Here is a 17,579-nt window from a genome sequence, read left to right on the forward strand (position 1 = left end):
CAGAACACCATGGAGTAGATGATTTACAAACCACAGATACGCATTTCTCACAGCTTCGGAGACTGGGAAGTCCAAGATCAAGGGGCTGGCACATTTGGTGTCTGGCGAATACCTGTAGAATGAAGGGCATCTTCTGGCTGTGTCCTCTCACAGTGGAAAGCATGCAGAGGCCCCCTGGGGCCTCTTTTATGAGGGCACTAATCCCATTCCTGAGGGCTCCACCCCACAACCTAATCACTTCACAAAGGCCTCCTCTGAAACCATCCCCTTGGGACTAGGATTTGATGTATGGATTTTAGCAAATACAAATGTTCAGTCCAAAGCATCCAAAATGATTTGCTTCATTTTATCAAGAAAGTCTGTTCTCTAGTAAACATTTGAAATAGAAAATTAAATTTACTAGGAAAAAAATACTATTAGCATTTAAAAAAAATATAGGATTTAACACTGTCTTTTCACCAGATAAACCTAGGAAAACTTTCCCATATCCCCCCACAGTGGACGTATGGACGTATCATTAGATTTGACATTTGAAAGTTTTAGAGATCTAAGCAAAGTCCAGAAGACGGCCTTTCCTAATGTGTGCGATGAGGAGTTTGTGGAGGCCAGTCCTGATGGCCTCACAGCATGTGCCCTGTGCCTCACTGGCCTGTGGCTGGCTCTGAGAGGACCCTGTGCACACAGAGACTTCCTGAGCACACTCAGAACAGTCGTGGACCAGGGATCTCCATTAGGCAAGTGCAGCACATACTACCTGCCAGAATAGCTCACTGTGGAGGAAACACTGTGCTAGGGAGAGCAGAAAGGTGCCCCCTTGCCTGTAAGAGGGCATTTCAGGTCCCAGCATCACAAGCCACTCCTGCAGTTACTCCTGCAATGCGAACAAAATTGGTCATTCCCCAGTTCATTCAGCTCATTGGATGTTGTGCATAAATGACAGGTTGCCTGATTGAAATCATTTGCATTAAACAGTCAAAATAATCAGGAGCCTTTAAGCTCACCTTACAAATCTTACTTGATTTTTTTGTGCTAAAATTCTTACTTTGATTAATGCTCTATTAGCATATAGAGGTGGATAGATTTGAATTCTTTATAAAATTATACCATGTTTATATCAAATTATGTTTCTGTAAACACTGTAAACTGTAATCACAAGCTTTTGTCCTTCAAATACCTATAAAAGCAGGTGCAATATACACATATCATTGTATTTGCAAAGCATTTCTAAAACTCAACATAAAATAACTTATACAACGGGTTTGACTCACTTCATTATCACCTTTATAATTATTTTTACACCTTCTCAGACTGCAAGCTTCCTCATAGCCTCCTGGGAAGCAAATATTCATGTTCCAAAAAAAATTCTAAGACATCATCAGTTTTAAGGCATACCATTGTTTTATATTTTTAGAAAAGAAAAAAATGCAATGAAATTATGATATAATGCTTTGTTATTAGATTTTTATTTTTATGTCATCAAAAGAGCAGTATTAATTCTTCAACATGATTTTTAAAGATCATTTATACTCTTGTGCACTAAATATAATGAAAACAGCCAGGTGCAGGGACACACACTTGTAATCCCAGTGACTCCGGCGGCTGAGATAGGAGGATGGCAAGTCAAGACCAGCCTTGGAAACTTAGCGAGGCCCTAAGTAACATAGTGAGACTCTGTCTCAAAGTAAAAAATTTTAAAAAGCCGGGTACTAGCTCACTAGTCACCCAACACAAAACAAAAAACAGTAAAATATATTGGTTAAGGTATTTTTTTTCACCACTTTTTCATTCAGAGTCCAACTCATCTAGGTCAAGTCTTAACTCTAAGTTCTTTCCCCCTCTAAACCCTCCTCCTCATCCTTTATACCCTCAGGAGCACTAGGGATGCTGCATTTCTTTTAAGAACACTCTACCGTGGTCTCTGGGATTTTTTCTCAGGCCATTGTCCTGCCTCCTGCTAATTTTGATCTTGAAAATTTCTTGGCTGGGTGTGTGACAGGCAGTCGTCACTTTTCACCTATCTCAGTACCAAAACATAACATGGCTTCATTCACATGAGGTGTCTCCCTTTCCTAGGTCTTAGGAGGTGCTAGTGTTGCCTGCAAGAAAACTTGGAATCAAGGTGCAGTTCACGAACCAGCAGTGTGTTTTTCACTGGTATCATGTGTACTCTTCACTTTTCTGTTCCCAGGCCTTCATTGTAAATACATTTCAATGCTGAATTCTAATATAATCTCCTTGAAGAGATTTTAAATAGCATATAAATAGAGTCGCACCAACAACATGCCCAGCTCATTTGAGGGAGGGCAATAGGTATAGCTGTGACCAAGTGTAGTGACCCGTGTGTAGTGTGTCAGTTGCTAGGGCTGCAATAACAAAGTACCATAAAATGTGTGACTTGGGACAACAGGAGTTTGTTCTCTCACAGTTCTGGAAGTCAGAAATCCAAAATCAAGGGGTTGGCAGGGCTGTGCTCCCCCTGAAGGCCCAAGGGTGAGTCTGTGCCAGGCCTGTCTCCCAGCTTCTGGTGGTTCCTTGCCTTGGGGTGGCACAACTTCAGCTGTCACATGGCACTCCCCGTGTGTGACTGATGTACATCTGCAGCCAGATTTCCTCTTCTTGTAAGGACACCAGTTATATTGGGTTAGGAGCTCACCCCACTCCAGTGTGACCGCATCTCCGTTAATTTCATCTGCAATGAAAAAGGTGACATTTAAAAGGTGACATTTCAAGGTACTGGTAATGTAGGACCTTAACATATAAATTTGGGGAGGCCACGATTCAACCCACAACAGGGGGGTTTTTGGCGAAACGTGTTACCAGTGTGTTTACAAGTTGCCGGAGGTTTGGCTTCTCACCAGTCCCAGAGGACCACAGTACCTCCACTCAGCGCTGTCATACCTTTATATCAGAAAGAGACCGACAGCTGTCCCATCCTCCACCTCTCCCATCCTCCACCTCTCTCAAGTACCCATGCACAACTTCTACTTTTTTCTTTTAAGTAAGAAGAATGGAAGATTATGGAACAAAATTTACATGTGATTCTGGTGTGACTTCTGGTTATGATATTTTGCTAATGATAATTTTTTTCTCACATAATTCTTAATTCCTTGACATTTAAAACCATCATGTATACTTAAACATTACTCTATATTAAAATGATTATTTTATATGATCATCGTATATGATTATTCACTAACCACCTGGATAAGAAACTTTTACTTTTTAGTGTTGTACTGGGAAATGTTTAAAAATCAGCTCTGTGTTCAAACAACAGCTAGCAAAACATCCAAAAACTCTGATTTGTTCCATTTGCCGATTTCTATGGTGTAAAGCCTCTTGCCATTGCCAATACCAAGCTACCAATGTGCTATTGCTGAAGCAGAGTTGGGAATCCACGTGCTAGTTGGCCGTTGCCAGTGGTGGGCTTTTTACTCACTTATTGACTGATGGCTGGATGGACTGATGGCTGGGAATGGAACCCAGGGCTTCTTGCAGTTTTAGCACATGCTCCACCACTGAGCCATATCCCCAGCCCTGTGTTCCCCAGGCTTCTTTTTCCAAAAAGGATCCTAGTATTTCCCCATTCTGAACACTCACATACACTTTTGAACCATTTTCTCTGTACATCTCCTTGGAGAATTAATTTTTTAAAACAATGTTTAGTTGTGGTGGACACAATACCTTAATTTGATTAATGTATTTTTTATGTGGTGCTGAGGATCGAACCCAGTCTCACACATGCTAGGCAAGTGCTTTCCCGGCCCACGAGAGTTGATATTTTTAACTCCCAAGGAGTTAGCTCCAATGCAGTGAATTCCTCACAACCTCTGACCTGAGGAGTGGACGCTGGCAACACAGGACATTTAGAATAGTGCCTGTCCCTTCCAGGGCTCTGACAGAACTGAAGGTGGGTGAGCTGAAACTTGTCAAAGGCTCCTGTGAGGGATGTGCCACATTTCCTTTGCTTTGGTGACTTACTCTGTTTCCTGTGTGCCTTTCACTTCAGAGAAAACTGCCTGCGGACTCCAAGGCTCTGGAAACCTCGGATCTGGTGTACACAGTCAGTGCCCAGGAGTACTGGCAGAAGATCCTCCTCACCGAAGAGGAAACTGGTAATGTATATTTCTTATCCCATCACTAAAATTCTTAAGACTAAGTTTGGCACTCTGAATAACCTGCTCTAGAAATTTCTGTGCCACAGGAAAAATTTTCTTCAGCTTTCCGGTTTTATATCTATTAATACACACACACACACACTCACACACACCACACCCTATCAGAGGGTTAGGACAAAGACATGTTCTGCCTAAAATCCCATACGTCAGAGGTTCTTGTTGCTTGCTACAGCAAGCTTGGGTGTTCTGATGTTAAGGGTCACCTGGCTTAGGTAGAAAAACCTAGGGGAACCACAGAGTTAAGCGCCCTTGCTTCAACTCTGCAATGAATGCCAACCCAAAGAAAAATGCCCATTCTTTTTATAGCCAGTCTGTACTTTCCTATGAATTTTATTTCGAATAGCTAAACCAAATTAATATTCACCATTGCTGAGTTACCTTTCACTGTTGTTGATCCCAGACGTGAAAAAATGTCCTTCAGAAAGCTGGTTGAGGAGGCAGCCAGCTGCAAGGGCCAACTGATCTTTCAACGTGTGTGAATTCTGTTCCATGCAAACTTGACCTTTTAAAATTGTCTGTGCCGCCTGTGAATTCCAGAAATCCCCAAGTTAAGAGAATACATCAGGAAAAGGCTCTTGGACGAGAAGAGGAGGATGGTGACCAAGTATGTTACTGAAGCCTTTGGCCTACTGCTCCTCACAGACAGCTTCAACTCCACAGAAAACCTGCCGGTATGGAAGTCGCCTGGGCCATCCGTTCTCTCCCTCCCACCTGGGCAGAACATTCCCTTTGCCTATTAGAAAACTATGATAAGGAAGAGACAAAGCCCAGAGAATCTCAGGGGACTAAAAGATAATGAAAGGGTTCTAACTGTAACATTTGGATAAAATGGACAGATGGGCCGAGAGGAAAATGTAAAAGCAGTCTGTGGTAGCTCTCACCTCTCCCGAGGCTCGAGCAGGACGGAGTCTGTGCAGGATGGGGAAGGAGACTTCCACGGAACGCAGATGACTCTTGGCTGTCTTGGAGAGCCACGTCTGTACACACAACCCAAACACGACACATCTGTCCATGGGTTTCAGCAAAGTTCAGGCATTTATCTTCCCCGTCTAGAATGCAAGCCCTTTGAATGACCAGAGAAAAGTTACATTTCTCATGGCAACAAATTTATCTCTCTGATGGATGACTTTTTAAAAATCCTAACATGAGAGGGATAAGCTACTAAATTAGAAAAACAACCCCTTCCTTTAATCAATCAAAGCAACCACTTTGTTTCTTTATAAGAGACTGAATCTACAGACAACAGAAAACCATATATAAAAATGACTGCACCCCATACCCTGCAGAAACTGCCCAGCCGGCCACCCCCTTACTATAATAACCAGGCCAGGAAGCCGGTCTTGTGCACTAAGTCAGACTTACAGGAGGTCACACTGCCAGCTCTAGCAGTCAGCCAGGAAGCCACACAATAACTCCTGTCACAGTCAGTGCCTAAAGGCCACTACTTGATCAAACGCTCCTCTAATCCTTACCCCTGCTTGCAACTTAGGGCCAGCTAGAGAAAGCCAGTGAGACCCTAAGCAATCACATGGATGTCAGGCCTCCCGCCTCCCAGGCCAACAGCCTCCGCTGAGGGCACACCCGCAGCCTTCCCTCTCCTCCACCATCAAGCTCTCCCTCCCCTTGGCCTGCCTTGGAGTCTCTGCCAAATCCAAGGCCTGGAGCCGCCCCCTCCCTCAACCAGGGGAGTAAGCAGCCATGGCCTTTCCCACTTGGTTGATCCTTGTTTATTCCACCCTGCTTTCACCTGTCAGGTCTGCATAATCAAGTTGTCTGACTTCTTGCTGTGCCCGAACTGGGAAGGGCCAAGAAAGGTCCTGTGAGAGGTCAAGGGGCTGGTCCTGGAGCCGGCAAAGCCAGCCTGGGATGAGCTGCGGCTGCCAGGAGGGGTGGGTCCTGGAGACCCACTTCTGTGGGATATAAGCGATGCCCGCTGGAGAGCTTTGCAGTCTGGCCACAGGCCTGCACTTGAAAAGAGCTGGATAAACAGCGGCACACGGGGCAGCATTCGCTGTCTCTTTCATCGAACATGGTGTGCTTTGTTTTGGCCTAGCTGTGTGAGACAAAAGCACAACTCCCGAAATCTGAGATTTTCTAATTTGACGTTTATGCTCTGAAATAGTTGAGGAAGGGTTTTCCTTCCATCTTTCTGGAAAGTTCTTCAGGGTGACAGCGGCCTCTCTGCCCAGCACAAGATTGTTCTTGGAAGTGCTGATGGAAAACAAATCAGCTATGGTGCTGTGTGTGGTTGGTTTATTTGTAAATGCAGGACAGGGCATTTTACAGTCAAACCTGGAAGTGCCCTGCCCACGTGTTCTCTGCTAACTCAGGTGCAGCTGCCTAGGGGCTCACGCCCATCTCTATGGCCAGAGCCAGGCCATGGAAGACACAGAGGAGGCGGGGCTGCTTGGCCTCTGTGATGGCCTCCTCACGGAGAGGCTGGCAGCTTTCCTCAAAATTCCTGGGCCTCTGACGTTGGTCTTGGTGTTATTTCTTTGATGGAAAGTTGGAAGGCAAGAGCTTTGTCAGTGCCTTTGACTTCTGAAAAGTCAAATCTAAAAATGTACGCAATTGATGATTTCTAAAAGTTTGTGATCCAAACCCAAAGTTTAGAGTTGGGTAGTTAGTGCTTTTAAATGAGCCATCATTGCATCTAAAAATCAATAAGAAGTTTATTATGAGGCCTCAGTGTCTCATGAGCCCTGAATTTATTCACACCAAATGCCAGGCTTCCCCCTTGGTACTGTTCTCTCACACCCAGCTCTTCCCTCTCTTGCCCTTCTTACGTTTAATCAGTTTAATCTTACGTTTAATAGTGAGACGCGAGGCTTTCTTTTCATGACCTCTTACTTCATTTTGATCACCAGCAACCCCACAAATTCTTAAGAATATAAAGGATATCCAGGAAAAAAAAAGTTATGGCTTACCGAATCCTCACTAGTTAAGTCTAGGAGAATCCCCAGGTGCACCGGGAGGTCTACAGCCTGTGCCCTCAGAGCTGTGGAGTTGGAGGCTGTTTCCACCATCAGCCAGCTTGGTTCACTTGCTTTGAAGATGATGCTGTTGACAGGCAGGGGAGTCAGTCATCTGTGTGAGGTCGCACATCTACCCCACAGCTATTTCCATCTGTTTGGAATAGAATTTAAATCCTGCATTATCTAGCATCTTCTCCATATCTCTGGTTGACTGTTCATACGTTCATGGATCATGCCCCCCATGCCATGCCCTGGATTAAACAAACACGAATGAGAGTCTGTCCCTTCAGCAAATGCCTGGTCCAGGAAGGAGTCAGGAGGGGTGAGGGAGACATGTCATAACACAGCAGTGTACCAAACGTGAGGGCAGCTCAGAAGGGGGCCCAACCCTGATGGGGGGTGGGCAGTCGAAGCATCACAAGGGAGGAGACACTGGAGCCTTGTCTTGAAGAATGAGAAAGGGGAATTTCTTGTAAAAGGGCACAGGGCTAAGAGGGACAGTGTGTGTGGGGAGTGGTAGCAAGCCAGGGGCAGGGACCTGGGAACCTGGGGAGATGTGTCAGGCAAATAGAGACAGTGGTGCTGGAGGGGTTTGTTGAGTGCCCATTGTGCAAAAGTGCCAAGCCAGGGAGTGGGGCTTCCACCTGCTGCAGGCACTGTGGGGTGCACCAAGGTTCTCAACAGGACGAGTTGAGAAAAATCAAGGTTGACCTTTGTGGTCACACCTTTGTGGGCATTACTTACTGATAGGGATACTCTCTGAGACAGGTATCCTTAGCCAATGTCATCATTGTGTGAATGTATAGGGGTACTCACCTAGATGGTACAGACCCTGCACACGTGGGCTGTCATAGAATCTTAGGCCACTGTCATGTATGCCCTCCATCATTGACCAAACCATTGTCAAGCATGTGTGGCGACATATTTTTGTCCCTGACTAGACTGTACTCTTCTGTGAAGAAGGAACCATGACTTTATTTCTGTAGTCCTGTAGCTTTGCTGTTCAAAGTGTCATCAAGGGCCCAGAAGATCAGCTCATCTGAGAGCTGGCTAGAATGCAGAATCCCAGACCCTTGGATTTTTTATGATTCCCCAATGATTGTATACACATTAACACTAGAGAAACACTCTTCTCAAAACTGCTTTGTGAAAGCCCATTCAAAGTTTGTTAAGTCAGATGTCATTGGAAAAATCTGTTTTAGTAACAGTTGGATTGCTATTTGGATAATTACTTCCCCAAATAGCCTGGTGAATTTTACACCCAAAATAAGCTTCAGTGGGCATCTGTTGTTCTGCTCTCCAATCCCACAGAGCCTAAGGAGGTCTGTGCACTGAGGGGTGCCCTCTGGGGACAGCAAGGGGAAGTCACCTCCAGGCAATGATCTCAAACTTAATCTTGTGTTGGTGGCTGGCCTGATGCTCCTTGTGACCTCGCCCCTAGAATGAACATTTGCACTTGAGCGGCCTGCGGAGATTTGTGGAAGAGAGGACGGAGCTGCTGGAGAAGGCCATGGAGCAGTGCTTTGCCCACATAGAGCGGCCTCTGCAAGAAGGGGTCCGGGTGGCCAGGACTTCCTACCGACGCATCCTCGGGGCATGCCTGGTGGTGAGTGACCCTTTCCACGGAAAACCTGTACTACCTGGCGAGATCAACCTGATCCCCAAGCTCTTTTCACATCACCCCCTTGCTTTTAAAAGAAACAAGGAGATAGAAGAGAGTCAGAGAGATTGAAAATTGCAGATACACCAGCACAGAGCGGGGCTGCTCGCCTGGGCATGTGGGCACCAGGGCAAGTTTGCGGTTCAGCAGGGGCAGGGTTGGAATTTAGGGTCTGAGGATCTTGCTTTGAGCGCCACCTCCAGCAAACATCTACTACCCAGACCTGGGCAAGGTGCCCAACCACTTAAGACCTTACGTTCATAAAAAGCCTCTCACTCGTTTCTTCTGTAGAACTGGGTGCTAAGAGCTTGCCCTACTTATCTTGAGCTATTGATGTCAGTGTCAATTACATTACACAAGAAGAAAGCATCTTGTAACCTCTTACTTGTGTGCAAATTGTGGTTTTCTTTCGTAATTAGCAGTTTGGGGTTCCTAAGGGAAAATACAAGCCTAAGGTAGTGTTGTAAGACTAGGAGGTGAAAGAGGCCCATTGTGTAGTCTGCTTGGGCTGCCATAACAAAACACCACAGACTGCACGGCGGCTTCAACAACAGACTTCCTTAGAGCAAGAGGCTGGAAGTCCAAGATCCAGGTGTTGGCCGGGTTTGTTTCTCCCAGGGCCTCTCCTTGCTCCTAGACGGCCACTTTCTCACTGTGTCCTTGCCTGGTCTTTCCTCTCTGCGCACCCTGCTGGTGTTTCTCTTCCTATGAGGATACCAGTCCTACTGAATGGGGGCCCTACCCCTTATGACCTCGCTTATTTTTAGCCTCTACCAGAAAGGCCCTGTCTCCAAATATAGTCACATTAGAGGCTAGGACTGCAATACGTGAACTTTCAGAGGAGCAATTCAGTCCACAGCACCCACTAAGAGTAAGGGGTAATGAATGACACTGCCCATGTGGCAAGAATCACAAGGATGGCTCTGGGGCCAGGAGCAGGGCACAGATGGCATGTTGTAGCTGGTCTTAATGAGATGTAAAGTGGGAACGTCAACAGTGAGAAATACCTGAAAAGGTGTGTGAGGGGCTCTTCCATTTCAGTAAGCCTTTTCGCACTCTTGGTGATACTTGCTCTCCACATGTTATTTTATGTGTGTTTCATGTAAAAGTTTGTTTTGATATCTAGATTAGTAAGAATGTGTGCTACAAGGGGGATGTAAGAAAGCAGGAGATGCTTTTAGTGTGAAACAAAGAATGAACGCTAATAAAAGTGGAGAGAGTGAATACAATCGGATGATCCTGGGGCCAGCGGGGAGGACTCTAGGGCTTGGATGGTGGAAAATGAGGGCGGGGTGCCTCCCACCTGGCTGGGGGTGTAGTGTGTGTGCGTGTGGTCATTCATTCAGCAAACATGAGAAAAAGGCTCACTCTGGACCAGACACTGCACACTATCCTAGTAAATCCTCACAACAACTTCTGTGGCCTACATCCTCATGAATATATTGGTTTTACAACCTTAGACTGAAATATTGCTGAAAGATCAGTGGTACTTCCATAGACAGAGCAATGGAGGGGAAGGGTGGACGTTCAGGGGAGGACACATTTGGGAGCCTTCAGATGAATCAATCTAACTGTAATTTAAATTTCTCATTTTCCAATAAGAAAAGCAAGGTAGAAAAGCTTGTTAAGAAGGAAATCAGATATTCCTCAGGGATCAAGGAAAATTATGATGAAGAAAGGTCACTGGATTGGACCACTGAGGGTATTCAGTGTTGACCATGGAGTAGACCGCCTCCAAGTTGGCACCCAAAGGTCCTCACTTCCTGCTGTCCCCCTTGTGGATTTTCCTCACACACCTTGATGCAGGCTGGTCTCTGTGACCAGGAGAATGCTGCAGAGATGCCAGTGTGTGACTTCTGAGCTAGGTTATCAATGGCCACTGAAGCTTCTTTGGAGACCTCTGGGATCACTTGCTCGGGGGAGGCCAGCCTCCATGTGCCAAAGTCAAGCCACTGTGTGGAGGGGCCCAGGGAGCAATGTGCTGAGGCCTTCTACCCGGGGCTGAGAGCCAGCACTGACTTGCCAGCTGTGATCCTTAGAAGCAAATCCTCCAGCCCCGATGACTTTAACCCCAGTCATAGCTGACTGACCCTCATGGGAAGCCCTAGCCAGGAGTGGCCAGCCCAGGCATCCCAAATCCTGACCCATAGAATCACACTAAACATTTACTATTATTTTAAGCTTCTCTTTGAGGTAATTTTTGTTCTGCAGCAATAGATAGCTAAGTTACAGGGAGAGAAGTGGTTCTATCTGGTGATGGAAGAATCCAGATCTCAGAGTGGATGATCAAGAGTGTGCCCAGAAGATGAGGCACAAAGGAGAGGCACTCTGAGAAAGAGAGGGGCACCAGCCATCTTCAGGCCTCCCAGGGACCATCCCCTGTCTCACTGCTGCTTTCCCTGACCCCTGCATGCCCAAGGGGCTCCTCTTTGATAAACAGTGTGCTTTTGTGCCCAGAAATTTGAGCAGTCATCTATATACTAATGTGATATTTTACTTAGCATAGTAAAATAGCCTGAATGTCTAAAAATAAGAGAACCATAAAATGAATTATTCTTTGCCTACATGATAGTATATGGTTTAATAAAATGATTTTGGAATGCATTTAAAATAATTCTGGAGTGTGCTCATGTTTTAGTTATTAAGTAGAGAGAGAATATTATACAATTGTATCATGCTATACAGCCTTTCACTTAAAACATATTCCCTCCAAACACATATCATCGATTAAAGATGATAAAGCCCTCCACCAAAATTTTAGCAAACATTTCTTTTCTCCTTATTATTTATCACTATCTGGCTAAACTTGATTAGCTCATAGCTCTAACTATTGTAATTTTTCTCTCATTTGTAAATTTGTTTCCCTGGGGAAAATATCACCAAGTTATACAAATCAAATAGTGTTTAATTAACTATTTAATAAAAAACATACCAACTTTGGACTATCCCCAGGAAATCCAAGACATATACTCACTCTCAGGTCACAACACGTTTTTTTCATTCATTTAACAAATACTTATTAAGTACCAGCTAAGTCAGTGCAGGCTTGGAGGACATAAAGATGGGCGAGACACTGTTCCTGACACTCACAAGCAGATGGTCTAGGAGCCCAGCCATGAGGCTTGCCAGATAAAGAGCTGTATGGGAGGGTGGTGGTCTCAGTGAAGCCAGGGCACATTGCTGGAGGTGTGACCTGGGTCCTCCCGGTCGTGTTTCTACTCCTTCCTGTGGTTCTTGGTAATGACCGTTAGCCAAAGGCAATGCAGTTCTGATTCTGTGACTTTCTAGTTCATGCCAACTAACTCTGCTAATTCATCGTTTAATTTTCTAGAGGAGTAAAGGGAACCAAGGTTTTCACCAGACCCTGAAAGCTGTTTGCCTGAAGAATGGCATCTATGCCTCCAGGACTCTGGCAAGAATCGACCTGAACCAAGCCGTCACTCAGCCCATCTATGACCAGATTGACCCTGTTTTTGGAGGCATTTTTAGGTAAAGTGGTCTTTCATCTTGCTCCTGCATGAACAAACATCTGAAGAACGTCAAGCCAGAGTCTCAGTTTTAAGAATTGAGACTCTGGATCTGGAAGAGTAAAGAGTAGACTGTGACTTGAGGGCCGCTCTGCTCCATCTTCGGCAAAACACAAAAGCGATCTTGGTTTGGTTGACTTAACCGTCTCCCCTGGTGACCTGGGGTGGAGTGAGATGTTGCTTTCAGACTAATATTATGTTTCCCATTATTTTTCAAGTCTCTCCTACATGCAGCAGGGATGGTTTTCTTAGGGATCTGAGCCCAGGACAGGGTATTTTGATTGGAGAGCGTGGAATTAAGCAAACACATGGCCTTCGAACCTTCCCTGAATGCAAAAAGAAAAAGTGGCTCATGGAGTCTCAGACATGTTGTGTGCTCACAGACATGGCATGAGCTTCAGCCGGGGGAGGATCTCATTGTGCCCCTCCTGCAGTTCTGACCTCTAGCTCTTTCCTCTACCAACAGACAAAGGTTCTCCTAGCCCCCAGGGAAGCAGTCTCCCTCGTTCTTCTCCTAATTGTACCTGGTTCACCACCTGATGCTGCAGTGGCCATTCTCCTACCTTTTCTGTCCTCCTCTGTGTCCATGTCTCTGCCCCTACCTTTCTGTAAACACTTCTTGGATCATGCCAGTCCACGTTCCCCATCCTGCCCCTGGTGACAGCTCTGTAGGAGTCTCCAAATTCCTTAGGATGGCATTGAACCATTGAGCCTTCAACTTGCCCTTCTGACCTAGCACTGCCCTGCTGCCTGGTGCCAGCCCTCTGCTGGAGCCAACGTGGGGGAAGCTGAGAGCCACCGAGAGGTCCCAGGCACGGTGCCAAGCATTCGCATGCATTATCTCATCAAATGTGCTCGATAACACCACCAAGGGGCTTCTGCCTGTTTACATAGGAACACAGGGAGATTCAGAAGAACTAACTGCAGTGGGCCCCCATTCATGAGTAGAGAGCGAGGGTTTAAAGCCCATGCTGTCTGAGTGCTCTATAATCCGCTGCTTCTTACACCTGGAATATTCTGAGATATTGTCCCCTGGGAAATAATTCCCTTTCATTTTCTTCCCCAAATCCTACCTGTCTTTGAAAGTGTAGTCCAAGTCCGATTCTTTCAAGTGAAAGCACTTCGTCATCAGGAGGACAGTGAGTTTTGAGGTTAAAGCGGTGTTCAAAGCCTGGCTCTGTCTCCTACTCGCTGTGTGACCTTAGACACGTCAGCCATCTTCTCTGAGCCCCGATTTTCTCATCAGTAAACGGGCACCCTCACACTGCCTTCTGGGTTTTTAGGCCAATGACTTGGCCCAGGACAGCGCCTGGCATGTCACAGCAATTTGGTCATTGTCAGATTTTCTCTCTCTTCTCTTTAAAGTGAATAAAAGGACACCAGCCAGTTTCACGCTTGTCTTGCTTTCTTGAAGGGCTGGGAAGCCTGCCGACTCGGCGCTGATGCCTCACATTGACGCTTTCAAGCATTCTCTGCAGGAGAAAATGGCAGAAATTGGGATAAGAAGTGGCTGGAAGTGTGAAAGCTACAAAAAACGTTTCCTGATCCAGGAGGTAAGTTCCTCATAAAGTGAAGAGCACAGTGAGTTTGGGTAGTGGCTTTCTTCCCAGGCAGGAGCTGAAGGCTGCAGGTCTCTCCCCACTTGGATCCCTGGAGTGTCCAGGGTCTGGATGTGCCTCCTAGGAGGTGCATGGACTAGGAAACATAAGGGCTCCTGGGACCTCCAGGGAGGTGTAAGACACCAGGCACGCTTTGTCCCACAGTGTGGCATCTGAGGTGTAGGCTGAGGTGGTAGGGTTGACTCACTTCCAGGAAGAACCTTCAAAGAATCCTTAGAGGTACAAGAATGTGCCTCACCTTGTAATATTGTCACTAATTCTATCGTTTTTGCCAGTACCATGAAGTAGCGTCCAAAGCAGCAAAGCTTAAAGACTTGGTCACGTTTTTGCAGGTCGCTTGTTAGTTTTGAGAACTCTGGACTCTTGTCTGTGACTCACTTTCTTCCAGGGCCAGTCCAGATCACATGGTGAGAGTAGGAGATAGCTGATACCTCTGGCCCTCTAAAGATGGCCCCTGCTAGAACCCTGTCCATCCTTGGGTCAAACTCAGCACCTACTTACTGAGTAGTTTGTAGGGACTGGGCACTGTGGAAGCACTCTGGGGCGTTCAGAGGCTTAAGCCAGAGTTCTGTGTAGAGGAGCTCACAGCCAACCAGAACAGAGGCAGAGGAAAGTGTGGCCACACCTGGGCACACCTGACCTGCCTCTGCCAGAGAAATGTCACAGAAGGCCTGTGTCAACGTGGCTTCTCAGATAAGCGCCATCCTGGGAGGCCTGGAAGGCTACATCCTCAGAAGGAAGAGGAGGATCTACGAATCTGTCACCAGCTCCATTCAGAACGACCTGAAGCCCTATTATGAAGGTGGGGCTCCGGAGGCAGTGCTTCCTCTTCCTTTGGGGTCTTCCTGTCACTCCTTTGGCATCCTATCCCGGGGCTCCCTGTCCTGGAGCAGTCTTCCTGCATCCTAAGTCCTGTAACACTTTCCAACTACACATGGAGATCAGATAACTGCAGGGAGCAGGGGGAGGTGATCGGGGACCTTTGTCCCCGTGGTTCCCAGTTCCTCTGTCCTCCCCTTGTCTGGAACCCCCCCTCTCCTCTCCACGCTGCTGCTTGGTATCCGGCTCTTGTTCTTAACTTCCTTTAAGTGTTTGTGGGCCCGCTTTCAGGATCCTTCTTGGTTTTGTTTTGTGGGGGGTAAGTTAGTAAGCTTCTGCTCAATTCATTTATTACATATTCCAAATGATTGTTATCTAAATAGTGAGTGATGTTATTTTTTAATGTTATGCATTTTATATACATATGTATGTGTGTTTGCACACGTGTACATATCTATATATGCATGTACATATACCTATATACAAAAGCGTGCACACACACACACTTTGTTTTCTTGCTTACTTATTTTTCTGATGCCAGAGAGTTCTGACAAGTCCTTGCTGTGGTGTGACTGTGGCTAACATCTTTTACAGAGGCAGCTCAGATCACTGGCAAAAAAGCATGTGAGAGGATGAAGGATGTCATCAGAAGAGGAGTGGAGCGGCAGGTGGCCGAGGGCATGTTTGAAAGGGCTCAAGAAAGAATGCAGCACCAGTTTCAGCAGCTGAAGGTATCTACGTCCGCAGTTGGAGTCCTAGCCCATGGGAAGTTGAGGGAGCCGGTGCAGAAGGTAGAAGAAATAGTAGGCATTGGGCCCAGGTGCCGCTGGGTGCCTTCTGCCTGGTGTGCCCAGCTGGGGGTTTCAGTGCTGGGAGAAGAAGCCCCTGGCGCTCAGCGTTCCCTCCTCCCTGCCACCGAGTGCTGGCGAAGCACCTCCAGCTCTCCCCTGAGCCCTCTCCCTCCTGGGTCATCCATAGAACAACAGCCTTGATAGCTAGATGAGAGCTAAATTCTACACAGACACTAGCTAATTTACACCCACACCCCACCAGTCTCTGAGTGAGCACTACCATTGTTCTCAATTTAAATGTAAGCAAGCTCAGAGAGGTGAATCAAGAGGCCACACACTAATGAGATGCAGAGCTGGACTTCGGGACCAGGTATCTGCTCCAGCATCTCCAACAATAGTACAATCTCAAGACAGATTTTTTAAACAAGGGAAATGACCCATGTACATAAAATGCCAATAAGTGAATGTCAGTATGCGGCTGCAGGTCAGCCAATCACAGTACCCAGCATAGATTTAGGTTGAGCCCATCCTCATTGCAAGATGTTTCCTAACAGTCTTTTGGAGCCTAAGTGCTGCTGTCAAGCACACTTGGACCACCCAGCTCTGGGTCTCCTGACTGCCCCTTCCTCTGAGTGATAGAATGCCTTTGTCTTAGTTCAAGCCCCTCACTGTCCACATGAGGTTCAAGTTCTTCTGTCTCAGTCCAGGCTTGGCTGATCCTCTCTCCTGATCACCTGAGGAAGCCAGGCAGGTAAAGCATTCCCACCAGTGTCTGTCCCATTCAATTCTGGAGGTGCCTGTCTCCACAGTAAAAAGCAGGGAATCTCCTTTGGAGAAGGACAAGAGCGTCTCATTTCCCAGCAGCAGTTTGATTTCAGGCATATTAGAATATCCTCACAGTCTACACATACATGCAGGAGATTGACAGAACTCCATAGAGCCGATTTCCATTCATCAGATCCAGAGGTGCTTAAGAAAACAGTGCTCATAAAAAATGATCAGTATATTACCCAGGTACACAGTTATTTTAAATCATGGAAACATAGGTTGTTAAAAATAGGTAAGGCCAAAGGAGGTTCTCATCCTTGATCCTTTTTCTAAAATTAAGAATATCATTGAACTTTTTTGGGGGGGAATACCCAGAATTGAACCCAGGTGAACCACTGAGACACATCCCCAGCCCTTTTTATTTTTTTATTTTGAGACAAGACCTCACTAAGTTGCTGAGGCTGGCTTTGAACTTGTGAGTCCCCTTCGTCAGACTCCTGAGTTGCTGGGATTATAGGTGTGCGCCACCACCTCATCCAGCAAGAATATCAGTTAGCTTTCAATTGTTTAAAATATTTTAATTCTAAATAAGGGTGGAATTTCCTCTTACATATATTTTATGTTTGAAGATTTATTGTCTTTTTTAACAAATTACCTCTTCCCAATGTTCTTATGACTTGGAGAATGGAGTAACGATCTGCTGAATGTGCCCAGCAGCCTCCGATGTGTTAGGTGTGTGGTTGCTGACTTGTTTTCACTCTGCAGTGAGGCGGCTACTTTGGTTTAAGGAGCTGTGGATCTCCGTCTCCCTCATCTTAAAGACAACGAAGCTGAGGCCAGAAGGGCTTATGTCACCAGCTCAAGGCTGAGCTCCTGGCCTGGCATTGAAGAAAAATATGAGTCAGGAGATCCAGGCTCAAACCTGGAATCCACCAAATTAGAGAAAGGATTCTGGTGTTTTCCAAAAGGAGGCAAGAGACAAAAGAGAATGCTTTTAGTTGATAAAAGGATTGAGAGTAGCAAGACATGACATTCCTCAGGCTGTGGGAGAGAAGAATCAGACCTGTCCCTGCACAGAGCAGGTGCCCAGTTTACAGTTATCAGTGAATAAATGCAGGAGAGGACAGTGGGGTAGTGACCAGTGTGCTTCCTCCTTTCCATCCCTGTGGCTGCTCTTCTCCCAACCCCCTTGCCTCATTAGCTCCTCATTCAGTTGCTCAGTACCAGAGGGACCCTCCCTGTGAC

At 46.2% G+C, this 17,579-nt stretch overlaps 1 protein-coding gene across 4 annotated transcripts in view; it reads left to right on the plus strand.

The window, feature by feature from the left end:
* Nuggc (nuclear GTPase, germinal center associated) overlaps positions 1-17,579 on the plus strand; it is a 45,680-nt gene that overhangs the window by 24,697 nt on the left and 3,404 nt on the right. For 2 of the 4 annotated variants that reach the window (XM_015499435.2, XM_015499434.2), the window contains exons 11-17: positions 4,007-4,112; positions 4,713-4,846; positions 8,592-8,756; positions 12,142-12,299; positions 13,752-13,890; positions 14,650-14,758; positions 15,370-15,506. In XM_015499435.2, the coding sequence (XP_015354921.1) occupies positions 4,007-4,112; positions 4,713-4,846; positions 8,592-8,756; positions 12,142-12,299; positions 13,752-13,890; positions 14,650-14,758; positions 15,370-15,506 (948 nt within the window). The remainder of the gene's footprint in view (positions 1-4,006; positions 4,113-4,712; positions 4,847-8,591; positions 8,757-12,141; positions 12,300-13,751; positions 13,891-14,649; positions 14,759-15,369; positions 15,507-17,579) is intronic. The other 2 variants (XR_007347013.1, XR_007347012.1) reach the window with 1 other exon arrangement.

Source organism: Marmota marmota, unplaced genomic scaffold (genome assembly GCF_001458135.2).
Source record: "Marmota marmota marmota unplaced genomic scaffold, marMar, whole genome shotgun sequence".
NCBI classification, from domain to species: domain Eukaryota; kingdom Metazoa; phylum Chordata; class Mammalia; order Rodentia; family Sciuridae; genus Marmota; species Marmota marmota.